Source organism: Acartia tonsa, chromosome 12, assembly GCF_053477335.1.
Source record: "Acartia tonsa isolate MP-2025a chromosome 12, ASM5347733v1, whole genome shotgun sequence".
In the NCBI taxonomy this organism is placed as follows: domain Eukaryota; kingdom Metazoa; phylum Arthropoda; class Copepoda; order Calanoida; family Acartiidae; genus Acartia; species Acartia tonsa.
In genome coordinates, this window is record NC_137271.1 from 9,068,053 (window position 1) to 9,095,009 (window position 26,957).

Here is a 26,957-nt window from a genome sequence, read left to right on the forward strand (position 1 = left end):
ATAATTTTCCCCCTAATAATTTAAATTATAAGATTTAGCAAAAATTTCACTTTAAACATTATCAAAATATTGGAAGATCAAGGGTTTAGACATCTCATCTCTCTTTTTAGTTTTTAGTGGCGAAACGACTCTATAAGTCACGTCGTTAGTCCATGAATTGATACTATGGGGGAAATGTGAATTTATCAGCTGCCATGAAAGATAAGCAACTGAATTTTTTTTAAATTCTCTGCTCTGTAACTACTATGGATGATTTGATCCTTGTTCCTTTTTAAACTGTTGCAAAAGTTTATTAAACAAGTAGGGAAAAAATAACCTTATACAAAATAGAGAAAATATGTCTATAAACTCCGATCAAATGTCGTCGTACCTATTGTAAGCGCTTTTGCCGCGGTGCATCACAAACATGTAAACGTATTTTCAATTTTGAGCCGACGACGAATGGAAAACAAATACATGCTGGTTACTTATTTATATTACCTATTTATATTTCCTATTTAATAAAGTAGTGATGTTGTTTCTTTGTTTGCCCATATATTAAGATCTCGTTAACAAGAAAACCGATTGAGTTCTCCATTTTGAAGAGGCTTCAGTTGTATCGGGCCGGATATGGATTTAGGCTATTCTTGTATATATAGCTAGCTACCCCCCCCCCCCCCCCATCCCCATACCTCAAATTCAGAGCCAATTTAGGCATTTAGGGTAAGGATATAATTATTTGTAGAGGTATTCACGTACTTGTACACCCAACTAATTGAAAATTAATATAAATAAGTGTAATGTCGAGTTTTCTATCCCTTCTTAAATAGTTCATTGAATAAGTACCTAGGTATATCTTGTTTAAAATATAATTCCTTATGTGCGTCCGTCTATCCGTTAGACACGAAGTAGGGGAAACGTTATTTTCTCGGCTCCTATTTCAAGATCCACATTTTTGTAATCGGACTGCTTTTAACGGGTTTTTGGCTATTTTTATTTATTCACATTTTCCCCCAGATCTTAGGTGTTTTGGTCAGATTTTAAAAATTTTACAGATAAGATTATATTATAATGGGAGGTGATTCTAGCGAAACAGCTTCCGAAGACACAACTGTGTCCAGCGAACAATCCACAGACCAAGAGGAAATTGAACGGAAACGCAGAAGAAAAAAGGTACCCAAACCTAGCCTTAAAAGTACTCAATGACATTTGTGTGCCTTGTAAGCAAGGATGACAGCATTCATAAAAAGCGAAGCTAAAAAATTTTTGGGTGGTTCGATGAACAAGTAAGAGGATTCTCTTTAATATGAAATATCTTCAGCAGTTATATCTAAAATAGCAGCCGAGAAAATCCCATTATTCTTACAGCGTTTCAGACTGGTGGACGGACAGAAAAGTAGATTATAGAGTAGAAGCTACAATTAGTTTTCAAGTTACGATCTTAGCTACTTTTCTAAATGTTGATCTTTTAAATTATATTAGAAAAGCAAGAAACGTCGACGGGCTAGAAGTAGCAGCAGTGAGGATTCTGATGAAAGTAGATCAAGGTATAATTTTTACACATCTGCTTGCTTTAAAGTGTCCAACAACTAGAGATCTAAAGGGATAAGACAATAGCCGATAAATTTACATATATACAACATCCCCCAATGATGATACAAAAAAATGTTAAATCAACGAATGAGAAAACGTTATTCTAAAAATTTGGAAACCAGTGTATTAAACAGCCCCCTTCCCCTTCCCCTCTCTCTGAGTTCAAGGTATTACTTTTAATAAAAAATAATAGGATGTCTGATTGCATAAGAGTGTATCTAACTACCCATTTTTTGGAATAGGTCACTAGAATTTAAGTTTCTCTTTAGTTGTTTAGCCTATGAAAACATACAAATGTTGTGTAATTGTTATATGTATATTATTAGGTAACTAGATGTGGAAATTGTTTAAATTACAGAGGATCCTTATCGTCATAAATATAATTTTCTTTTACATAAAAAAAAATATTTCTTAATCTTTGTTACCTGTTTGTTACTATTCATCCTTCATGACACTTTTAAAACCAGCAGATTAATAATAAATGTTTTTTTAGACAAAATTGTTTGTGTGAATTTATAGGTATTTGATAGATGAATTTGTGGCAGATAAATTACTTTAAATATGACTGAAGTTTTGGCAGAGGTTAATATTATATTTTGTTAAAAAAAAGCACCCACCTATATCTCTATGCTATAAGCTTCTGATATTATAGGTCACGCGAAAGAAAAAAGAAAAAGTCCAAGAAAAGTAAAAAGAAAAAGAAACGCAAGAAGAGAAGGAGGGAATCATCTTCTGAAGAAAGGTAACAACCAAGTTTAAACTTATCTGCAATTTCCTAAATTATCAAATATTTTTAATGAGCCAGAAATTACCCCAAGTATCAGTGATATCTTATATTGTCTTTATTGTGATTTTTTTTTAAAGATGGGACAAAGCAATATCCAGCTAAAAAATAAAATTGATTCTCAAGTGCGAAGGAATTATTGATATTATGCGCTGCTGCAAAAGACCTAATTACTAGATACCTAAATTACAAAAGATCCATTCCTACTCGTAATTAATTTAGGTCTTTTGTAATTAAGGCCTTTTGTAGGGTTAGGCCTTTTTTAACATTATCCCTTTTGTAGGATTAGGTATTTTTCAATTTAGGCCTTTTTTTGGTTTAGGTCTTTTGTAACATTAGCACTTGTATTTTGTAGGGTTAGGGTTTTTGTAAGATTAGGTCTTTTGTGATTTAGGTCTTTTGTAGGATTAGGTCTTTTGTAATTTAGGCGTTTTTAATTTTTATTATTTAGGTCTTTTGTAATTTATTTGTTTTGTATGTTTAGGTCTTTTGTAATTTAGGTTTTTTGTAGCAACGCCTTTATTACCTAAAAATGTATTGTTTTAGTTCTGAGGAAGAGAAGGAGTCAAAATCCAAGACTTGGTCAATGGTAGAAGATAGAGAAGAGGTAAGATAACCGGTTTAAGAGTTAATTCAATTTTTAAAATAACAAAGAATAACTGGATTATAAAAGTAACAGGATAATGGCAGTATGTTTATGTGTAGAGAAGGATCTTACTGACTGTATCTAGATATCCAGGAAGAAGAAGGGGGAGACTTGTGTAGCTATCTAATTTTTATCCATCTGTCCATTATTACTAAGTATTAGAGATGCATCTAGCTATGTAATTTTTAATCATGTATTAATCTAGAATCTAGATATCCAGTGAGGAGGAGTTGGCATCTTTGCTGATTTTTTATCTCTATATGTCTAGATATCCAGTGAGAAGGGGATGGTATATACATCTAACATCTATCTATCTAGATATCAAGTGAGGAAGAGGGAGAGGATGGGGACAGTGCCAAGGGTGATGATGTTGATAGCTCAGATCTTGACATCAATCATATGCTCGAGGCAAGGATAAAGTGCGAAGAAGCTAAAGTATAGCTTAAAACCATTCCAAGACTTAAATCAATGAAATAGCCTAAAACTTTATTAGTTATTGAGATCTTAAGCTTCAGACAAAAAAAAACATACTACTTTATATAAAAGGATATTTGTATTACTAGAGGCTGCATCCCTAGCTAGCATCCCGAGCTCTTTATACAAACGATAGAAATAGAATTACCTTAAACAACATTAAAAATCCCTGGACCTATGCGAATTTGCTTAAAATGGAGTATTCTCTTTGTCAGTAGTTATCAAAATCTGAAGCTTCAGACAACACAACCTTGCCTTGCTACTTTATATCATAGGATTGATAAATAATGATTTTAACCACTTCAAAGCAAACATGTTTTATTTATACTTAAGTTTGAGTTTTACCTTTGAGCTAACATTTGACAGAGAAAAAAAGAATAATGCGTACACTTCTTTATCCTTTTTGTTACCTATAGGAGATCGAAGAAAATCTTGACTTAGACACGCTCATGAAACAAAAAGAACTGCTACAGAGAAAGCTTGGTCTTGAAGGTACCTTTTTGTAGAAGAAAAGAACCCACTTATTTTTAAAATCCCCTATTAAAACTGAATTAATGCTTTCTCTTTTTAATTACGGATATTTTTTGAGCTTCTCTCCTCTACGATTAGGTTTTTTTTACGTGTAATATAATAATATAAAAACTCATTATTTACTTTTAGGTATATCTGATGAAGATCTTATGAGCAACGAACCACAGGTAGATTTTTAAAAAACAAAACACGGTACAGTTATGTTTTTAATTTCTGACACTCTACAAGTGTTAATGTTCGTTTGTCCTACTGTTTCAGTGCTTCACTTTTATGAATGTTCAAGTTGTCATCCATTCTAATTCTAGACTGAGAAAGTGACACTAGAAACTGTATCAATACATTCAGATGAAGAGCCAGAAACTACTCAGGTAAATAATAGTTATCGTATTATAGACAGCTTTCCGCGGATATAATAATATTTAAAATTATAAAATTTATCAGTTTTGTTAGCCTTGAGGGGCCGACAAAACTGGTATTGATTTTATGATTTTAATTTTAATATTCGTGAAGTATTGTCTGTAATTGGATGATATATATGATTTTTCAGTATGTCTAAAAACCAGTTCTAATCCAGCAGACAAAATAATCGGTTTCGAAGCCATACTGGAATAAAAATTAAATAAAAGATCCAGGGTATGAGACAAGGAACGATATATCGATCAGATCCTTCAATTCCAATGGCTTTGTGGTAAACTAAAGCTCCTCGTCTGTAGATTGGTTTAAAAATATAGACGCTATGAACCTACATAAACTCAAACTCAAAGTTGTAGAATAAGATAACATGGTTATAAAAATATGGATACCAGTGTAATTTACCTAGAATCATGTCTCATTTCTCCATGAAAAAAAATCATATGCACTTCGTGTCTAACGAACATACGGACGGACATTTTTAGTTATAGAGTTGCTTCTTCGCTACTAAAAATCATACGTTAAGGACACATTATCGTTTGAAGACGATAAAATCCTTGAATATGACTTAAATTGAATAATATTTGATTTTATTATTTTTAACAGGCCAAAGCTGATTCTACAGACGTGGAGAGACTTAAGAAACAAGAAAGGTAGAAAGATTTAAAACTAGCCGAATATAAAAATAGGATGTTTGTTTGCTTCAAAAGATCTCTCTAACCGCTGGGCTGATATGGCTATCATTTACAGTGAAGCTTCCTATTTTTGTTCGGGGAGGATTAACAATTAGAATAGTTGATCCACCACTGCACCCCTTAGGTGACCATAATAGGTTTCAATGGGTCGTATGAATCCACTAGTAAAATTATAATATATTGGTTTTAAATATTCCATCGATGGGTAATAAATCTGTTAAACAGACATATATTAACCTTATATAAAAGTAACAGGATTTCTTTGTATCGAAAGATCTCGCTAACCGCAGACCCTAAATGATTTTCCTTTACAGTGTACTTATATTCTCATAGGTCAAGGGAAGGTTTTTTTTAACTATTTTGGAGGTTAAAGAGGATTTTTTTTGGAAAATACCTCTCGTCAAACACACTGACTGACATTTTTTAAAGGCGAAGAGAACGAGATTCTCGACATTCAGAAGCTTCATCTAGGTCCAGCCATCAAAACAAATCACATCATTCGAGGTATTTTTGCCTATATGGTGTAAATAAAATCTGCGACTGTCGTTTAAAACGTAGTTTATTCCATTTTCTACGGGTAGGTAACATGGGTTCTAATCTCAGCCCAAACCGCATCATAACTAAAGAGGTAAAAGTTGTACATACCGATTCTATGTCAGATGCGCCACATTAATGTTAAGATTATGGGTAATGCCTTGTCCCAAAACAAGCGCTACAGCATGCACATTCATGACTTCCAGTCTAAATTTGTCCAATCAATTTTGCCTAAATGTCTGCAATAGATGGGATAGTTTTATACGCACCCTTATACAATTTCTGTGAAATGTTTTCTTTATGCATCATTGCATAGAATGGACTAATATATCAAATATCTGATAACCTAATTTTAATTTATCTCAACAAATTTTTATTTTATTTTCAGAGATCATAAATCTAGCTCCCATGCTCATCATTCGTCTAGGTAAGCTGTTTTAGAGATATTGAAAACCACTAAATGTTATTTTTAAGAATCTTTTTTTCAATTTTTCCCCACTTTGGGGGGGGGGGGGATTAAAAATGAGTACCTACCTACTGAAAATATTTTACCTTTTTTTGTAGAAAATACCAGGTAGGGGATGTGGGGGGAGAAATGAAATATTTTGTGACCTGCCAGCTTATGAACTTTATGTTCCTACTTGATTAATGTTTACGAATTTCATAGTTATATCTATCCATCTATTAAATGATGTTTTTGTTTACAGTCCATCAAAAGACAGACTGAGGGAGAAATGGAAATCATATGGAGATCGCAAAGAACGTGAAAGGTAATGAGTCTTTTAGTAATAAATTATTAGATATGGAACCCTTCTTATATGTTATAGTATAGTATGCCCTTAATAAGTAGAGTATATTTCCTATACTTTGTCCAATGAAAATATTTCTTTAAAAAGTGCAGTGGTCATTAAAAAGTTTGTGTGTCTACTCTCATACTTTCATTTGATTTTAGACATTTTTTGTAGCAAAAACAAAATTATTTGTATTGCTAAACATCCAGCTTGCTCAATTTGTATATTTTTGCCTACCCTAACCGTTTCTCAATGTTTTTTTAAGCTAAAACCTTTTTTGTTTTAGAGATACGCGGGATTTGAAGGATGTTCGTAGAGAATATGAAAGAGAAAATAGAGACAGGTCGGTTTAATGCTATTTTAAACTAAACAACCAATGTCCCGAAATTACGATTAATTTTTCTTTGCCTTGGTTTACAAAGTACAACTGAGAACCAGGGAGGTAGGGGACATTGTGCTGTTTATTACTATAGTCCCCAAAGTTTTATAATAACGTTTCTCGTATTCATTTGAATCCGGTGGATAGGAACCGGTTCTCATGAATACGAAAAAACTATGTTTAGCATCGTATTATATCCAGTTTTCTACGAATATAGAAATGTACAATCATAAGATTAAAACTAGTTTTTTTAGCCCCGTGGTGCCGAAGGCACCGGCTAAAAAAACTAGTTTTAATCTTATAATTGTACATTCTATATCCGCGGAAAGCCGTTTATAATACGATACGAGAAATAACTATTCTTATTCTTTTGCTCAGCAACTTTGGGAGCTTTTATTGAATTTTGATTGATTGGTTCATTAAGTTGAGTGTCCAAACGTTTCAATTACCATTTGTACGCTAACGAAGGGGTTATTTTGTGTATTGTCATTGGGGACTTACACCAATTTATCAGCCATTGTCTTATCAATTTAGATCCCTGTTTACAAAATCACGCTTGTTCCAGATTAGTTCTACATAGGGTAAGGGGGGGGGAAGTTTCGGTAAGGGGCTATTCTCGGTAATTTCGACCTACCTTCATTAAATGACCTTTTTCTCCATGTTCCTTTCAAATGACAGAAAAAAACATAAAAGCAAATTTGTTCCTTATTAAATTGCCTACAAAAAAGTATAAAATGAATTTTTTGTGAGATGAATATTAAGGGTACTTATTGGGTCTCAAAGTCGGACGAAAAATTTTTTTTTTCCAAAAATTTTTTAGTAGGTGTGTAAAGATCGACCTACACAAAAATTGGTAAGACCTAGAGCTGATCTGAAAAACTTTTTGAACTAGAAATTGCCCGCTTTTTCCAAATCCGTTGAGAGCTTTAAAATCGGGTTAATATTTTTTTCAAAAATGACCAAAGTTGGCGCCGGGGGAAAAATCGGTAATTTCAAAAGAAATTAAAATTCAACTTTTAAGGTCATGTTTTCATGTTTTCTTTTGTCAAATCTATTATTCCATATGGACTTTTTAAGAATTAGGCCTAAAAATGAATAGAACAGATAAAAAACAAAAAAAAAAAAATTTTATTTTTTGAATCAAAATTTTGCAAGGAAAAAATCAAAATTTCTGGTCCTTTGAAAAAAAAATATTTTTGACATAGGAGGAATAGTCCGATCTTTATGAATTTTTTTGTGGTTAATCCCAATCACCTATACTAATTATGATTTATTACGCTTGTTTGGTCGTTTGGCCTTTTTTCATCGATTTTTTTAAGGTTAAAATGTAGTCAAGATTTTTTGCAAAGATGACACTTTTGCTTCAAATTCAATTTTTGAGGTCAATTTTTAATCAATTTTCATGTTTTTTGGGCTAAATCTATAGTTCAATGTGAGCTTTTTTGGGATCAGGCCTAAAAAGTAATAAAATACGTTTTTTTCTTATATTAATTTTAAGTTTTAAAAAAAAAAAAATTTCGAAAAAAAAAATCGAAAATTCGCGTCTTTCAAAAAAATTCATTTTTAACATAGAAGGAATAGTCCGATCATTATGAAACTTTTTGTGGATAATCCCTATAACCTATACTAATTATGATTATTTATGTTTGACTGGCCGTTTTTCATCGATTTTTTTTAGGTTGAAAAAAATTACCGATATTTCCCCCGGTGGTGGGGAAATATCGGTAACTTTTTTGCGGTCAATTTCGGCCAACTTCTAAAAGTCCTAGGATAATGTCCTTTTAGGACCTGATAGTCCTTTCCGTAAGCTTTCTACTAGTCTTGGTTTCATTTGAAAATATTAATATTTACCCCATTTTTTTCAAAAAAAACGAAAAAAACCCGAAATTTCCCCCCCTTACCCTATTACTTTATAGATTTGAAATGCATAAAACTTGTAATTTTTAATTTAGCATGTTGTCAAAAACGGCCATAAGATTAAAGCGGCCTGCCTTTCCCTTTTTTCACCCCTGCAAGGTTTACCCCCTCCCACTCCTGTGCACAGTGCACACCACTAATTAATATGTTTTAGAAATCGTGAACGAGAAAGAAGGCCATATGACCGTGACCGCAGGGATAGAAATGACCGGGATAGAGACAGAGACAAGGATAGAGAGAAACAAAAAGTAAGTAGGGACATTTAAAAACTATAATTTCAACAAAAAAAAACATTGAGCATGGGTTATAGAAAGAGAGGGATTGATTACTCCTTCTTCTACTAGCCCACTTTTATATTAATGTTGTTGTTTGTATTTTATTTTCTCTTATTATTTAAACTTTAAAAATCTCTTGAAATTTTTTTAAAAAATCTTCGAAACTTTTTGAAAATTTTAAATTTTCGCATTGAACACGAATGATTTTATTAGGAAGAGGAGAAAAAGAAAGAGGAGAGCTCATCTGAAGAATTAGATATCGACTTAGATGAATTAAATCAGGTCAATATTTATTTGGTTATTACACTAGTCCCCAAAGTTTTATGACAAGGTTTTCTTATTCGTTTGGGACTTCTTATTGGTTAGTTTATTAGGTTGAGTCTTAAAACGTTTCAGCCATTACGCGACAGAAAGGGTAATTTTGTGCATCATCATTGGGGATTTACATAAATTTATTGGTATTGTCTTATCCCTTTAGATCCCTGGGCAGGATATTGATAATAAAGATAAGCAAGAAATATCAATCTTCTATTTTGCAATATTTATACAAAAAGGAAGAGATTAGTTGTTAAGGAAATTTATTTTTACACAAATATATTCCCTTTTAATACTTTTCATTAAAGTAATAGAATAGAGAAGCATGCGCTATATCTATATGTAACTGTCCACATTGTGGGGACCCTGTCCCAATTTTGTATTGCGTCCCTAGCATCCAGGGTCTCAGTAATCAACGAAAAACAACATAAAACCATCACAAGACTTAAATAAAAAAAAATATCTCAAAAACCTCACTTGGCTTATATAAAAATTCCCTGAAATCGAGAACTAATACGGTTTAGCAATTATCAAAATCTTAACTACAGACAAAGAAAACCTTACTACTTTATATAATACCTAATAGGATTCATATTATAGGATGAAGAAGAAATTATTGAGAAAAGAAGGCGGGAACGCGAAGCTCTGATGAGAAAGTTGGCGGGCGGCGGTGGAACTAAAGGCGTGTTTATACAAATATTATATTATATCCTGATCTCGCTAACTACTAAACCGATCTCTTTAACCACTGAACCGATATTGTTTTGCTTTATAGTGTAGCTTCTCATAGGTCCTTTTTTTATCGCCAGCTTTCCGCAGATATTAAAATGAAAAATTATGAGATTAAAAGCATTATACTGTTAAGACAGTATAAGTAAACACAAATGATTGTCAGGGAGGAATGGGACATTGGGTTGTTATTAATACAGTCCCCAAAGTTTTATAATAACGTTTTCTTTGGCATAACAACTTTGGGTACTTTTACTGAATTGAATATCGATTGTTTGGTTCATTACATTGTGTGTCCAAACGATACAACCACTAATTGTAATACACATTAGGGTGAATTTTGTGCATCATCATATAGGATGTACATAAATTTTTCGGCTATTGTCTTATTCCTTTAAAATCTCTACAATGTTGTATGAACATAACTGTGACAAAGGTTCAGAACCCAGCATTTCCCAACCAGGATCCAGACCTGTTACCCCTCCGGAACTAAAGATTGTAGAGAAAATTAACAGGTATGTTGGACAATGAACAAACTCTTGCAAAATTACTTTAACTTGCCTACTATACTTGACCTCTTTTTGCAATCATTTTTTTGTGTTCAATTAGCGATATTATAAGTCTTTTTGTCTGTCTTTTTTTGCCGGAAAGAAGTTTGGACATTTGGATCAACTTTGCTGTCTTTCCTCTTATTTTATTTTTTTCTTTGACTACGGAAATATCTAAATATGAAGGGTCAAGTAGTTGTTTTTCTCTAAGTCATAAGTTTAAGTAGAATCATTTTTCCAGTATGACTTCGAATCCGATTAATATCCGGTGGATTAGAACTGGTTCTCAGCAATACTGAAAAATCGTGTAACGTATCGTATCATGTCCAATTTTCTACGAATATAAAAATGTACAATCAAAATATTAAAACCAGTTTTGTTAGCCTGTGTCTTCGGTATCTTATAATTGTACATTTTTATATCCGCGGAAAGTTGAATATAATACGATGCAATAAACAATTATTCTTCTTCAGAGAGCAAGAAGAAAAGAAATGGGCCGTGGAAGAAGAAAAAGCATCGGAAAGAAAAAAGAAAACTGAAGAGAGTAAAAGGAGAAAATCTTCCGACAGCTCAGATTCAGGAAATTATACTTAGATATTAAAGTCGAATTATGTCAATTCTCGCATCATTTCATTAAATTTTTGTTGTTGCTATGCCTAACACTTAAAATAATATTATGAACAGAGAATTCCCCAAATAACGGAAGTCTTCAATATGTACTGTAATGACTTTTAAGGCAAAGGTCAAGTAATCAGCACTTCATCGCAGCATACATAAAGCCTTATACAAAAACAGTGAAGCGGCACTTATTGTATTAGGTTAACCCGCGGCGCTGGCACATCACATAGCACATCCTCGGAGATATAATGGATTCCAATGTCAACTCAACACTTTGTCTTTACTAAATGTTGAAAGTGGATCTTACTGCTGGTTACCATGCAATGCACAGTTAAGACTTTTAGACAATTCAAGAGGTTTATCGTCTTTATGTCGTTCAGCCCCATTATTCTGCATTTCCTTAGCAAGACTTGGTTCAGAGTTTTACTAATATAAGAAATGATAGTGGATTGTAACCTATAGGTAGAATAGTACTGATTGAAGTCTCAGCTCTTTGCTCTGAAAATGCTAAGTTATAATGCCATTAGATTCTGAGCGGCGTAAGAGACACAAGAAGAAAAAGAAGAAAAGAAAGAAGAAGAGAGGAAGTTCCTCCAGTGATTCCAGATCCTCAGATAGTGATTCCTCTTCTCATAGTAGGAAGAAAAAGGTAACATAGATATATAGAGAGACAGACAGCAAGCTATACCATAGATTAATAAAATATGGACCACAGTTTTAGGCACATAGACAGACTGTTAGAAGAATAAGATTAATAATTAGGTAATTTTTTTATTTTGTTGGACTTGATAGATTTAAAAATATTAAAATTGACAATGACATGTATGCTTAAAAAGATCGTCAGTGGGATGTTGATTTACTTAACAAAGTGGATTATTTTTCCCCCTATAAGACAGTTATCCATTCCATTGATTGCATGAATTTTAACTTTCATGCTTTCACATAATTTATAGATTCTTTGGGACATCTAAAACGATGGTTCCCTAAAAGGTTGTCTGTTCGTCCGTTTGTTTATTTGTTACACGTTCATTATACTCTAATTCATAATGAACATACATGTTACATATGTCCTTTATTTAGGGAAGTAGCAGTGACAGTGAAGATTTAGAGTCTGAATTTAGAAAAGTGGAGGAGAAATTGAGGGTCAGCAAAGAACCTAAACAAGAGGCTGAAGAAAAGGTGGATATTTTGTTTATTGTAATGGCAGATAAGAGATGGGTCCCCAAAGTTTTTAAATAACCTTTTCTTATCTGTTGGCTTAACAACTTTGGGGACTTTAGTGAATTTTGATTAGTTGATTCATTAAGTTGAGTGTTCAAGCGTCTCAACCACTAATTTAATCTACAGAAGGGTCAATTTTGTGTATCGTAATTGGGGATGTAGATCAATTTATCGTCTATTATCCCTTTAGATCCCTGAAAAAATAGTCATAATAACACAAGCATAGCTACACTATCATCTTAATGGGTAGTCTTATCTTATGAAATACTAACCCATTATTTTGGAAGAAAACGTCTTACTCTTAATTTTATATGTCTTTGGGTGGTTTTCGACTCTGGTCAAGTCATGCATGTTTTGACTTAAGTCATAAATTGAGGAATGTTTAATTCATGTTATTTGTCATTCTTTTACTTAAGTTGTTACTTCACAATATGCCTCCAAGAAAATGTATGTCATCATTGTTTTGTTTTTTTCATTGGTATATACATTAAAAATGGTTAATATATATATAAAGATAATTTTTCATGGCATTCAATCTCACAAGTTTTTGTTACTGTTTAATTCTTTCTTTTAACTGCCGTTAAGTCTGAAGGGTAAATCCTTGTGGGAGCTAAACCACTATTTAGGGCTATCCAAGCTATCATAAGCCAAAGCTAACGCAACTTGACCTAACCTAACTAACTGGATGAAATTAAGATTGAACCCGAGAAGCCGAAACAAGAGGTTGATATGTTCTCTGAAGATATGTTTGCTGAAGATTATAATTCACCTTCTGGGGGACAGGGTCTTATTCAAAAACAGGTTAGATAACAAGTAACAGGATCTGTGTGTGTGTGTGTGTGTATATATGGGTAAGTGTGTCTTTCTGTCTGTCTCTACTGAAGGATCTCGCTAACCAGTGAACCTAAATGGTTTTCCTTTACAATGTAGCTGCTTATAGGTTATAACTATTTTTACGAGGGTACCAAAACCCTCTTAAGATAAATTGCCACTATAAAAAACCTTTCCCTCCCCCCCCCCCCCAAAAAAAAAAAATGTTCCTTTGTTTCTTTCTCTTTTAACACTAAAATTAATATGTCTATTCCCCCCATTTAGTTCTGTTTCTTTTTACTGTGAATGTGATTGAAATTATCAATATTATTTCATATTCCACAGTTTCCTGATATTTTTCTGCCTTTCAAAAGTATCTATGTTGGTGCACAACCTATAGATAATTTACTTTAGAACACTGAGAACCCTAACCTGACTGATAATTGGGACGACGCTGAAGGTTATTACAGAGTTAGAATTGGAGAAACCTTGGATGGAAGATACAATGTCTTTGGCTACACAGGTTTGCTTTATTCAAATATTCTAAAATTAAAATAACAACATCCATAAGAGCAATGATCACTATCAGGAGGGATAGATGAACAATGACAATTATATGGCAACTGAGCTACCTTTAATACACTTAACTCTAAGCTTAGACAAAAACCAGCTGTAATTCTGGTTAATGTGGATGACGTAACAACCTTTTAAGACGTAATTAAGAGATGTTAAGCCTCAAGTATTTGCAGACTGGATAATTTCTTTTAAGAAATTAAAACTTCTATAATAAGATTGATTTCTGAAAGGAAATGGTAACTTTACATTACCGATAACCATTATTAGTCCTAGTGATATAGTCACAGTATGGAAATGGTTTCCCTTATTTTAATAGCCTAAAACCTGTCTTGGACCTTTCTGTACATGCCCATGCTGCTGTTACTTTAGATTTTAGATTTAATATATACATATGTTTGTATACAGTCAAATTTTATTGATATGGTTATTTTGTATGAAAATTTTCTTCCCAAATGATGTTTCCTAAAAGGTAGGAAGTATGACTATGCAGTAACGTGTATACTATTCACACATTGTTTTCATACAGGCCAATAAAATTGTAATCTAATTTAGGTCAAGGTGTGTTCAGTAACGTGGTGAGAGCAAGAGATACAAGTAAGGGTAATCAGGTAATTCACATTTTTACCATCAAGATTCTATGAGAACAACAATCAAAAGCCTTTTGTAAATTGTTGTTGTTGTAGCCATGATTCTCTGAAGTTAGGACTCAGATGCACACGGAGACTTGAAGTGAGAATCCTTTGGCCAATCTTAGATTGGTAAGCTTCGCGCACAGCTGATTATATTCTATGTTACATTACAAGCTGACCCGCAATTCTCGTGGAAGCTACTCAATTATTACATCACCCTGGCCTAGAATTTTGGCAGGTGTTCCATATTAAGCCACCCTAATTAATGGCACTCTCATACGAGGAGCATGGATGAGTGAAAGCATGGTTAGAGCTGCTTGATTTGTAGAATCCTAACTTCCTACAAATCTCCCTCCTTACAACCCTAGGGCATCTTAGGGAAGGTTGCGTGATCATAATCTGACAAATTGCGACAGCATTTGTCAACCAAGTGCAAAGTCTATGTGGGGACTTGAACTCGGTTTCTCCCAACCACAGCGTAGTGCGCTAACCACTACACTATGGGACACCCTATCCTTTTGTAAATCAAAAATATACTCGAATTGTATAGGTACTTTTTTTTTGCATAAACAGGTGAATTTTTGACAATATTAGGTCAGGTTTATTTTGCCACTGAACCAAGGGCCACTCGATTGGGGGTTCAATTCGACCCTCATCCCTCATATTTTTATTTTAGTTTAATGACGAAAAGTTTTTAAAATCGGGGGGGTGGGGGGGGGGGGAAACAGTTTCCCAAAATTCTTATAAACCTTCCTATGAGAATCTACATTGTAAAGGAGAATCAAATGAATCGGTTCAGCGGTTAGCGACATCCTTCGGTACAGATGGACAGAGAACCAGTTACTTTATAATGAGGATTTAACTATCTCCATACATCTATCTAGGAGATAGCTATCAAGATTATAAGAAACAATGAGATAATGCACAAGGCTGGGCTGAAAGAGTTAGAAAATCTACGAAGAATCAATGACAATGATGCCGATGACAAATATCATTGCATTAGATTACACAGGTTACATAGTTATCTATCACATCGTATTATAGACAGCTTTCCGCGGGTATAAAAATGAAATATGATTAAGAAAGATTAAAGCTAGTTTTGTTAGCCCCGAGTGTCTATGCTAACAAAACGGTATTAATTTTATGATGTTATTGTTTATTTCATTTATGAAAATTGTCTGTAATACGATGCTTTACATGATTTTTTAGAGTGGTTGAGAACCGGTTCTAATCTAGTGGATTTCAATCTGTTACGAAGACTTACTAGGATCGGAAAGCTATTCCTTATTTAGAATGTATAATGTATATAGTAATATGTTATTAACTGATTTCTTATGTAATTTTGGAATAGTTCTAAAATATTAAACTTTAGGTACTTAATATTTACATCTTCAAATTTTGGTACATCCATGGTAGTCAATCCTCAAGCATCCATTTTTATTTTGTAAGATATCTAAATTAATACTGAATACCATTAAAGTCCTATAATAGCAATTTAAAATATTCATTGGTATTTCATTTCTTGGCGCGATTTCTCTTTGGAGGAGGGTTGTGCCCTCCCTAAAATAATTATAAACCTTCTAAAGACCTATGAAAAGCTTCTGTGTAAAGAAGAACCATATCGGTCCAGCGGTTAAGGATATCCTTCGGTACAGACAGACAGACAAACACCCACACAGATCCTGTTTTTTTTTTATTTAGAGATAGTATGAAGAGAAGTTTGATATTTATTGTTCTATTTTTTCTAGATCATTCTTCCACAAGAATCACTTGTGCATGGTGTTCGAGTCGCTGTCCATGAATTTGAGAGAAGTTTTGAAGAAATATGGAAAAAATGTTGGTCTACATATCAAAGCAGTCAGGTCGGTCAATTAATTTGGGTACTTGGTTTAACTTTGGGTACTTTAATTCAATTTTATTAGTTAATTTCATCATAATAATAGTGTCCAAACTGTGAAACCAATAATTTAAATCTAAACCAGGTTTAATATTGTTTTCACCAATGGGTAGTATTGTTTACTCACTTTAAGCAACTTTTTTTTTGTTCTTAACTTTTTAAAGAAAAATGGGTACTAATCTTTTGGTTTATGGTGAGTTTTTTGTTGAACTTGAAAAATCTGAACACCATAGCTAGGGGCCAGGTACTTGTCAGGGTTATACATCTATACTTATTACATTTATTATCGTAGGTCATATTCCCAGCAGCTATTACTGGCATTGAAGATTATGAAGAAATCTAATATTATCCATGCAGGTATAACATTTTCCAGATACCGATTAATATCCGCTGGATTAGAACCGGTTCTTAGCCATACTAAAAAATCATGTATAGCATCGTATCGTATTACAGACACTTTTCCAAGAATATAAAAATAAAAATCATAAAATCGATACCTGCCAGTTTTATTTTCAGCAGTCCGTCTAACGATTCGTTACATATTTGGTGAAAAGGACTATAGATTAAGATATATAAGTTTTCCGGAATTTTAATGTTAGGGGGAGATTTGAAATCTGGATCAAATTTTAAGGATCTTTTATAAAATTCGTTTTTTGTATAATTCTTTATCTAAAAGCGGAAATGCATTTTAAGTTAATTAATTTTGACCAATAGGATAGGTGGATTTTAAACTACCTGTGCTCTAATTGGTTGAATGATGTACGCCATCCAATCAGAGCGCAGATTTTTTAAATCCACCAATAACAGATGCCAAAATTAATTAACCTAAATTGCATTTCCGCTTTTAGATAAAGAATTATAGAAAAAACGAATTTTATAAAAAATCCTCAAAATTTGATGCAGATTTCAAATCTCCCCCTAACTTTAAAATTCCGGAAAACTTATATATCTTACTATAGATAGTCTACCAGTTTCTCTCTGGCCACGAAATCTCCTATACCTTATTGTTTCTTTAGTTACTAACTAGCGTCTGCGCCTCTAGGGGCACTTGAAATGTTTTTTTTTTCAATCTATGTTAAGGTCAACTGTTTACCTAAATATCAAATTTGCGGCGTTTTCATATTTTTTTTTATTTTTGGCGATTTCTCTTTGGAGGATGGTGGTACCCATCCCCCACATAGCTTTAAACCTTCCTTGGACCATTGAGAAGCTCTACTGTAATGTAAACCAGAACTGTTTCGGTTCAGCGGTCAGCAAGATCCTTCGGTACAAACAGACAGAGAGGGATCCTTTTGCATGATAGTTTTACTAACAAACTATAGAAGGGTTTTTCTTTAAAGTCACTGCATTGCAATTTACTGTTGTTTTTTTTTCTAGCTTTTTAATGCAAATAAATATTCTTATTTAAATTTTAGATATCAAACCAGACAACATCCTAGTGAATGAGTCCAAACTTTTGTTGAAACTTGCGGATTTTGGATCAGCCTCCCATGTTGCTGAGGGGGAAATTACTCCCTATCTTGTATCAAGGTGGGTTACATCATTTTGATATCTCCTTGTCCTAATGAACTGTGAATTATAGGAAGCTGCTTATTTTAGGTTAGACATGGTTAAGAAAGGTTTAGTTAGGAGAGGCCCTGAATACTAAGTTACTAACCCTTAGAATATAATGTCAAAGAGTTAAGCACAACCCCTCCCCTCCACACACAAGGGCTTGATTGAAATATGTTAAAAATTGAAAACAATGGAGGCGGCTTCATATAAAAGGATTTATATATTATTACTTGGATGTACAATCAGATTTTCATTTTCTCTAATAAAGTGTTACTCGCAGCTGGCTAAAACAACGATATCCCCACATCCACCCCGTTTAACACATCCCCTCCCTTCTTACTGGATGAATGAACTTACCAATAAATAAGGTCCATATTAGCAACCTAAATTTCCTCTGTCAGTGGGTATGTCCATGTATTCTATATCCATTAATAAAAGCTATCCATTCTAATCATATGTACTGTCCAATAAAAAGAATATTTAAAAGTTGACAAAATACAGAAACTTCTATTAAATCAATATAGAAGAAAATTTGATGATTCCTAATACTATGATACCTTTCTGAGTAATGCTAATAAGTGTTCCTTTTCTTTTCCCGTAATTTTATTGTCAAGGAAAAAGTTTTTTAACAAGGATGATATCTTCCGAAGATTAACAATTACAAAACTTTTTTTTTAAATACTTAAATTGAAAACTATATTACAGGAAATGGGTAAATTTAAAATATTTAATCTCGATTTCTCTAAGTTTGTTGCCCCTATAGAGTATATACATTATAATACATATTAATCTTACTATTAAGAAAGAATAAAAACATATGTCTTTAGTAAGTTCTTCTTTTTACTTTAAGTAAGGCTTTGGTAATATTTGTAATACGGCGGTTTCCCTGAAAGTTCCTAGTCGAGCACAGAAACTCCCCCACTTATATTGAAATAAATTGAAAATAAGGGGGAGGAGGTACATTTTTCTGGTGTTAATTTGTAAATTAAAAGGTTTTAAATAATCCAGAGGCTTCGGAGCCACACTAAAATCGCATCGTATCATAGACAGCTTTCTGCAGATACTAAAAACGATAAATTGTAAGATTAGAACCAGTTTTGTTAATCCCGAGGGGCCGAAGGCTCGGGCTAACAAAATTGGTATTAATTTTATGATTTTTCTTTAATATTCGTTGAATATTGTTTATATTACTATGCTTTACAAGACTTTCAGTATAGCTGAGTACTAGTTATAATCCAGCGGATATTAATCGGATTTGGAGCCACACTGGAAAATATTTTAATAATATATTCTTTAATAATAACAGCACAGCGGCCAATAAAATTCAGGGAAGAATTTTTATTGTCTTCTCTTTACCAAGAAATATCAGATTTATGACAAGTATTTCATTAGCCAAAGAATTCCGTTTATCACATTTTTTCTTGCTAAGGAAGGAAACAAATTTCCTATGAAAAGGTTTTGAACAGGATAATGTAAAAATAAAGAAATAAGGCGACTATTTTCAAGTATTTAGTTATCATCTATCACCCTAGTGTATCTGAATAATTTTATTTATACCTAGTAATTTTAAATCAAAATTTGTAAGAAATTTTGTATTATTTATAACAGATTTTTGGCAGTTTTACCTAAAGTACTAAGTCAAGTATAGACGTCCCATACCCCGCCCCATTCTTAATATTAGAATAAATTGAAAATGAGGAAGGGTTAGTTAGTGTTTTAACAAGTTATGTTGGGTACTGGGTTAGGTCACCGCTAATATAGGACCTGTAGAGTTAAGGCCCCTGAAGGGGTAAAAATAATTGAAAAATTTGATACGTTTTAGGGGTGGGGGTGGTTCTGAGCTTGGTAGTTTAAGAGAAATCACTGTCATTTTTTCAAATTAAACTGGATTGGACGAAAATAATATTTTTTTCTTTATGTAGGTTCTACCGAGCACCAGAGGTTATTCTTGGGTTGAAATATGACTTCATGGTAGATTTGTGGTCCACAGGAGCTACTATTTATGAGCTCATGACAGGTATTGTCTCTAAATTTCATGGATAGAAATATCAGGGATCTAAAGGGATAAGACAACAGCTGATAAATTGATGTACCTAATCTACCAAATGATGAGACACAAAATTACCCCATCTGTAGATTAAAATTAGTGGTTGTAACGTTTGAACACTCAACATAATGAATCAACCAATCAAAATACACTAAAGACCCCGAAGTAGTTAACCAAACGAATAAGAAAACATTATAATAAAACTTTGTGGACTACTAAAATAAAATAGAACAGCCCATTGTCCCCTCCCTCTCTGTAGAAAGATACACATAAAAATATCTTAGACAACTCAGGTAGATATTTTATTAGACTGCTGGGTATTTATTAGAATAAATTTTAGGAATTTAATAAACCCCTTATTTTAAGTCTAAGAGTAAAAAGCAAACCACCCATCTAAAATAAAGTATTATTCCTATTTTATAGTGGCAATTTTTCTATTAAAAGGGTGGAGGCACCCTCCTCCAAACTGCTATAAACCTTCGCTGGACTTTAAGAAGCTTTACCTTAAATTATTACCATACCCCTGCTCAGTGGTTAGCAAGATCTTAAGCTGTAGACAGACACACATCCTATTACTTTTATAAAAGTATTAATTTTTTTTGGCATGGGAGATTTTTTTTATGAAATATTATCAAAAGTTTTGTTTTAGGAAAAATCATGTTCCCTGGCACAACCAACAACCACATGTTGAAGTTATTCATGGACTTGAAGGGCAAGATTCCCAACAAGCTGATCAGGAAGGGGCAGTTCAAGGACCAACACTTTGATCAAAACTGCTGTTTCATGTACAGAGAACTTGATAAGGTTAGATTTTTCAGTTTAATATCCTTGGACAGTTTTAGTTCTCTCATCTAGGATATGTCTGTCTGTACCTCAACGACTACTAAGAATAAGTTTTCAATACTTAGACTTCTCATCAACAATACACATTCCATGGTTTAAAAAAGTTTTTAAAAAATACATATCAAATTAGTTAATTTATTCTTACTGGAAATATGAAGAAAAAATTAAAATTATTGGTTGTTTGCAATCCAGTCAACAAAGTATGAGACTTCAGTGTAGACACCGGGACTCCAGAGACCAGCACAGCCTCTGCCCCAGCTGACCACTCCACCCAGGTAGCCGGATCCATCACCATTGTAACAGATCAGTGGTCCACCAGAATCACCTAGAGCAAAAAGAAATCATCTTTAAAATATAGATATCTTCAAAATCCTCTAAATAGGTATTTTGTTTACCTATTGTTTTTATTCATTGATGTTAAAAGTCCTATGAATTTGAAAAGAAAATTTTGTCAATTTAACCTCATTCTGAAATACAAAACTACTCAAGTGTCAATCTAAGATTTATGACCTACGTATGGATCAAAGTTACAACTCTCTGAAGGAGGTCAAAATTTATTGTTTGATTCAATACCAAAGTTTTCTTTGTGTCTAGACCTAGACAACTCAATAGTTTGATCATTTAATCTTATACTCAAGCTTAAAGTCTCACCTTGACAGCTGTCCTTTCCTTGTTCTCCAGCACACAGCATGCTCTCAGCAATAGAGAAGGGGTATTCTAGTTTGCAGGTGCCCTCTTCAACAACAGGTACATTTACCTAACAAAAATATTATTTAAGTTTTGTTCTTTTTGTTATCTTCGGGTATGAAAATAAAATCGTAACTGAAAATAGATTCTGTGTCTTGAGATCTAGATTTCTCTTTTTTTTTAAACATTTAACAAGTTAAGCTAAGCTTGCCTAAATTTCAACAAGCAATAAACTGGGTATTGGCTTGCTCTGCTTAACTTGATCCCAAAATACACTGACCTTCATAAGAACATCAGGCGTTTGTCCACCAGCTGAAAGAGTTCCCCAACCAGTTACTGTACATTCTCCTGTGGACTGTTGCTTAGGTGAGGGAAGTGTAACTCCTGAAATTTTTAATTGATTGGATGGATTGAATCTAAGGCTTATCCTCTGATTGGAGTTTTTGATTTTCTGTTAAGGCCTTGCTATTTTCTGAAATTTTTAGGGAATTTTTTCACATGTCTTATAAGTTTTAGGCTATTTTAAACTTAAGTTAAAGTGTTATAATATTTTAAAGCTTTTTTAATAGCCCCATTACTTTAATTCTTTCCCTTTGGAAACAAATGCTAGGGACAAAACTGATGGGTTCTAAATAGAATAACATATAGTAGATCCAATTGTAGAATTAAAACTGAAGGTATTTAAATATGTACCTAAAATTTATAAAAAATGTTAACCTGAAACATACTCATTTAACACCAAGGGCTCAGCCAGAGACCAGATAGCAATGTCATTTTCGAAAGCCTTTCCATCCTGGTAGTGCTCATGGACAGTGAGCTTGGCAACATTGACAGTCTGCTCAGTACCCTCATCAACATTCTTGTTGTGTTCACCAGCAACAACAACTACCTGATCTAATTAAATTAAATGTTTAATAGTTATTTCTTGCAACGTATTATAAACATCTTTCTAATCCACCAGATATGAATCAGTTTCAAAGCAATGCGAGTAAAGGTGTTCTTGCCTTTGTAGATATTTTATTTATGTAGACCTACACAAGCATATGAAATACATGATTTTTGGGTAAAGTGTTGCTGGCTTTTAATAACTCTAAAGGCTGCTTGCAATCAAATGGCTAAATGTACATATTATTATACAACAATGGAAATATGCCAAAAAAAGACTTTATAATTGTAGATAATTGGGCCAGTTGTAAAACATGTATGTGCTGCAGTTTCCGCTAGCAGCCTTTAAAGTTCTTAGATTTTGGTTGACATAATCGATTCTTGCAACATTTTTCTACAACTTTACCAGATCCTAAACTTGTATACCTGGAGAATCCCAGATGACAGTGCAGTGAGCAGCACTGATGACAGTGTTCTCATTCAGTACAGATCCTCCGCAGAAATGGAAGTTGTCTGACTTCCTTCTCAAGCTGACCTGCATAAACATAATTTCAATTGATTTTTGAAGTTTTCTAAAAAATCCTTACGTATTGGATAAATTGAAGAAATTTTTAAAAACATAATATTTTAATACAAAATAGCATCCAAAATAATACTAAATTTCACAAAAGATTAATGTGATAGACTGACCTGCCATGGAAATTCATGGGGAGTAGCCTCCTCACCTCCAACAATCTTGTCCTTGTCAACCAGAGAGGCAGCAGTGGTCAGACCGACTAAGAAGTAAAGAAATATAAGTTCTATTTCTTAGCCAAAAAATAAGACTGTATCATACCCTTTAAATTCTAATGAAAAAAAAAATTTTTTTTAATCATTTCTGCTTTAATTTTATATAATACAGACACTTGAAATTTCTTGTACATTATAATTAATCAAAATTAGATTAAATTGTTGGTCCCAAACATTATAAAATTATGATTTTACAATAACTGTTTTAATTTGTTGTAAAAATATTACCCAATGCTGTAAGTATTAAGGCAGATCTCATTTTGATGACTAGCATAAGGACAGAGATAAAGTTTATTATTTATATAGGTATGTACACTCTTTGTCTTATCTTTGTTTGCTTTTTAAATTACCTTCATTATATTATAACATTAACTTTTTGTCAAAGCCCTCTTTAGTTTTAATTCCAATTGATGTATTATATTCTTTTTTTTTTGTTAAAAAAACAGATAAACTAAATTTAAAGGGTTTTCTGTAGTTTTCTTTAACAAAATCAAAATAGCCTACTTGCCAAAGGGTTTGTTTTCAAATAAAATTACATGTCTGTTTCATATCGAAAAAGTATACTTTAATATTATGTATCTTATATATAAAGTAGGTTTTTGATTGTCTGAAGCTTAAGATTATGGTATCTTCTGTACCGAATGAGTTCTACTTTTGAGGAAAGCTTTTTAGGCTATTTTATTTAGGGATTTCAGCATTTAGGCTAATTTTCTGCCCCCATCTTACACCCTTGAATGCGGATCCCCTGCACATTCGACTTGAAGTGTAAATGGAAAACAAAAAATGTTCTAGCTCTATTTTTAAAATGATTTATAAAGAATTTTTTTGTTTTCATTTAAAACTTTTTGGTTGAGGATAAAAGGGATGAGAGCAAGTGATTCTAAACACCTTCCTGCAGTGATTCTAAATGTTTTTTTTTTGTGAATATACAAGGGTTATGATTGAAATCGTTATATCAATTTAAAAAAATAAGTTTTACCATGGTTTTATATGAAAAAAAACTTTTAAATGTTAGGCATTTTTTGGGTAAATATAATCAAATGTTTTGTTGAGTTCAAACTCTTGTAACACAAAAGTTAACTTTTTCAAAAAAAAATTTTAATTAAAAGGTACCTATGGTAATTGTAATATTGTTAACAGTTTGTTAGTGTACTTTCGTAATTTACAGCATTTGATTATTTTTTGATGTGGTATTTGATATGAACCTTTAAACTCACCAAATATATGATGACATTTCATCAAAAAATGCTTAACATTTCAAAGTTTAATTCATAGAAAATCATGGTGAAACTTAATTTTTCCTTTTTTTACAACTATATCAAACATAACCCTAGTATATTCACAAAATAATATTTAGAATCGCTGCTGGAAGGTGCTTAGAATCACTTGCTCTCGTTCGTGCATAGTCCCCTTTTGATGAAATAATTTAATAATAAATGCAAACAATAAACTCTGAAGTACCCATATTTGTATGAGGGGTTTATCATGCTTATTTTGTAAGGATACTGCAATTGTACTTATCTCTGAACGTAGTTTAGTATTTTTCAAGCATCATAGTAAAGTTTTAAGCAAATAAACACATTTTATAAAGGACACATCACGTTTGATAAGATAACAAAAATAAAAGAATTTTATTGTAACATGATTTATGAAGCGTTAAGAATAAAATACAGAATGCTTTAAATCTCAGAATTAGTTGGACATCTAAACAATAATGAATACGACCAAATTTTTGCAGGAATCTTATGGGATAGGAGTAGGACAATGAAAGATAAATGAGAACCGGTTTAAATCCAGCGGATATTAATCGGTTTCCAAGCCTTATAGGAAAAAACGACCAATCCTTACCAAAAAATATTTGTAGGTAACCCAGCGAGAAAAGGTTGTCCAGATGCCGACAGTGAACAAGACAAGAAACTTGGAGACTGAGCTCAGTGGCGGTCACAAGCTACCTGAGGATCAATTTAGAAAGGTATACCAGCAAACTACCTAAAATAGTTTGATATCAATAAAAAAAGGACCTCGGCTTATACAAAATTAAGCTAATTTGTGACAGATCACCAAATTAATAAAATGCATAAGGGATGGAGGGGGTATGTTACTCGAAAGTTTTATAAATATTCTCTTTCATTTGTTTGCTCAAAATTTTGGGTACTTCCTAGATCTTGATTAGTTGGTTTAGAATTAAGTGTTCTAACTTTTCATCAAATAATTTCAATCTGTAGAATTTTATTTCTAATCTTTATGGGTGTATAATCTGTATATTTTTTTACCCAGTTAACCTTGTTTATATTCAGATATCCCAGTTGAGAGATTTTCTGGAGAAGATTCACATGGTTGACCCGGCCAAGAGAATTTCACTCAACCAATGTCTTACACATCCTTTCATTCAAGATAAAACATAATTTCATTGTTTGTTTATGTGGAGAAAAGAGCAGATAAAGATTTATTATAACTTGATATTTCCCCTATCATTTATTGGACAGTTCGTTCATCCAGTAGGAGGGGATGGGGGTAGAAGGGGTATCTTTATTTTAGCCAGCTGCGGGTTTCACTTTTTTAATGAAAATCTGGCACTTTTAAGAGTGGAGGGGTAGGGAATTGGATGGTCTTATTATATAACATCTTTGTTTGCCAGTTCTACTAGTTGATGTTACATGTTTAAGAAGAAGCAGCTTATACTGCCTATAAAAAATTACGTCATACAATACAAATGACCAATAATAGGCCAGTATACATTTTAATTGACCAATGGTAAAATGTTTACCAACTCAACTAAAAAAAGGGTTACAGGTCTGAGATTTTGCATGGCAGTTGCTTTATAGGGGTACAATATGGAACTGTGAAGAAACGGCGGCGCAACCGCCGAAAACCGCCGTAATTTTTTTTGCCTTTTCTCGGCGGTTTTCGGCGGTTGCGCCGCCGTTTCTTCACAGTTCCATATTGTACCCCTATAATGCAACTGCCATGCAAAATGTCAGACCTGTAACTCTTTTTTTAGTTGAGTTCCTTTGACTTTTAGTTTTGGTTTCAAAAAGTGTCACTTTCGCCCCCACCCCCCCCCCCCCCCCCTTTAATAAGCTGCTTGAAATTTAATAATAACATTTGTGTAAGCCAAATTTAAAATTGAATAAATTTTTCAAAGTGTAATTTTAATTTAGTTTCAACAATATGATTAAAGTCATTTTCACTGCAATTCACTAAAATGTAAATAATTTTCACCCATTCTTTTTTTGTGCAATTTTTTTTTATAAAAAATGTTGTTAAAAGGCATTTTAATTTTAAATTGTGTGGTAATTAATTTGAAACTAAACTGTATGTATGCAGGGAGTAAGGGAGGGGACAATGGGCAATTAATTCAATTTAAGAGGGTTCGCTGAAAAGCAACGAAAACCAGATTTTTCAAGAAAATTTTACCAAAATTGTAAGGGGATCATGGTAACCTAATTTAGAACAAAATTAGTTCTAAGAAAAAAATCATTTACTTGAAAATTAAATTATCAACACATCGCAATGTAGTAAACATTCTGTAATTAATCACTAGAAAAATCTTGTTTAAACCACCCTCAACCCTTCTAATATATTTATAACTGACCCCAAAATTCAAGCGGTTCTTAGATTATTTAATACATAAATATCACAGTAGAGTTTCTATACATGAAAAGATATTTTCTTGGGAAAAAATATTTGTTAAAACCTGCAGCGATAAATAACAAACTTTTTTGTCTGCATATTCAAAACTAGCTCAGCTAGTTAGCGGGGCATTGATGCGCAAGTCCCCAAAATCAGTAAGAATCTGC

General features: G+C 32.7%; 2 protein-coding genes across 5 annotated transcripts; one reads left to right on the plus strand and one right to left on the minus strand.

Annotated features, from left to right (window-relative positions):
- Window positions 1-939: 939 nt before the first annotated feature.
- On the plus strand, window positions 940-26,345 carry Prp4k (Pre-mRNA processing factor 4 kinase). Of its 4 annotated transcripts, none has more exons than XR_013884737.1 (32): window positions 940-1,152; window positions 1,462-1,526; window positions 2,225-2,314; window positions 2,903-2,963; window positions 3,321-3,410; window positions 3,893-3,968; window positions 4,137-4,174; window positions 4,313-4,375; window positions 5,025-5,071; window positions 5,543-5,617; window positions 6,036-6,074; window positions 6,355-6,417; window positions 6,725-6,781; window positions 8,889-8,982; window positions 9,223-9,291; window positions 9,925-10,006; window positions 10,490-10,568; window positions 11,075-11,179; window positions 11,745-11,868; window positions 12,300-12,398; window positions 13,137-13,241; window positions 13,665-13,773; window positions 14,379-14,434; window positions 15,340-15,467; window positions 16,204-16,317; window positions 16,645-16,709; window positions 17,768-17,882; window positions 19,829-19,923; window positions 20,603-20,757; window positions 25,022-25,129; window positions 25,455-25,680; window positions 26,239-26,345. XR_013884737.1 is itself a non-coding variant. In XM_080179527.1 (31 exons), exons 1-31 carry the CDS (start codon window positions 1,051-1,053, stop codon window positions 25,560-25,562), a joined length of 2,676 nt encoding a protein of 891 aa, XP_080035653.1. In that variant the 5' UTR covers window positions 940-1,050; the 3' UTR covers window positions 25,563-25,856. The 4 variants fall into 4 exon arrangements, 2 of the variants coding, with proteins under 2 accessions (XP_080035653.1, XP_080035654.1); XR_013884738.1 differs by having other exon boundaries at window positions 25,455-25,655; XM_080179527.1 differs by lacking the exon at window positions 26,239-26,345 and having other exon boundaries at window positions 25,455-25,856.
- On the minus strand, window positions 20,918-23,489 carry LOC145334172 (trypsin-1-like). The gene is made up of 7 exons (XM_080179530.1): window positions 23,386-23,489; window positions 23,059-23,144; window positions 22,795-22,903; window positions 22,201-22,377; window positions 21,764-21,867; window positions 21,448-21,553; window positions 20,918-21,121 (listed from the first exon to the last, which is right to left on the minus strand). The coding sequence occupies exons 1-7, from the start codon at window positions 23,429-23,431 to the stop codon at window positions 20,967-20,969; spliced, it is 783 nt and encodes a 260-aa protein (XP_080035656.1). The 5' UTR covers window positions 23,432-23,489; the 3' UTR covers window positions 20,918-20,966.
- Window positions 26,346-26,957: the final 612 nt, after the last annotated feature.

Excerpts from the sequence above, each read along its gene's own strand:
- LOC145334172 (XM_080179530.1), bottom strand. The coding sequence starts at position 23,431 with ATGCTAGTCATCAAAATGAGATCTGCCTTAATACTTACAGCATTGG. Across the intron at positions 22,904-23,058 it reads CCCATGAATTTCCATGGCAG|GTCAGCTTGAGAAGGAAGTC; the intron begins GTCAGTCTATCA and ends ATGTTTATGCAG. Across the intron at positions 22,378-22,794 it reads TGTCATCTGGGATTCTCCAG|ATCAGGTAGTTGTTGTTGCT; the intron begins GTATACAAGTTT and ends TAATTTAATTAG.
- Prp4k (XM_080179527.1), top strand. The coding sequence starts at position 1,051 with ATGGGAGGTGATTCTAGCGAAACAGCTTCCGAAGACACAACTGTGTCC. Across the intron at positions 2,964-3,320 it reads TGGTAGAAGATAGAGAAGAG|ATATCAAGTGAGGAAGAGGG; the intron begins GTAAGATAACCG and ends CTATCTATCTAG. Across the intron at positions 14,435-15,339 it reads ATACAAGTAAGGGTAATCAG|GAGATAGCTATCAAGATTAT; the intron begins GTAATTCACATT and ends ACATCTATCTAG.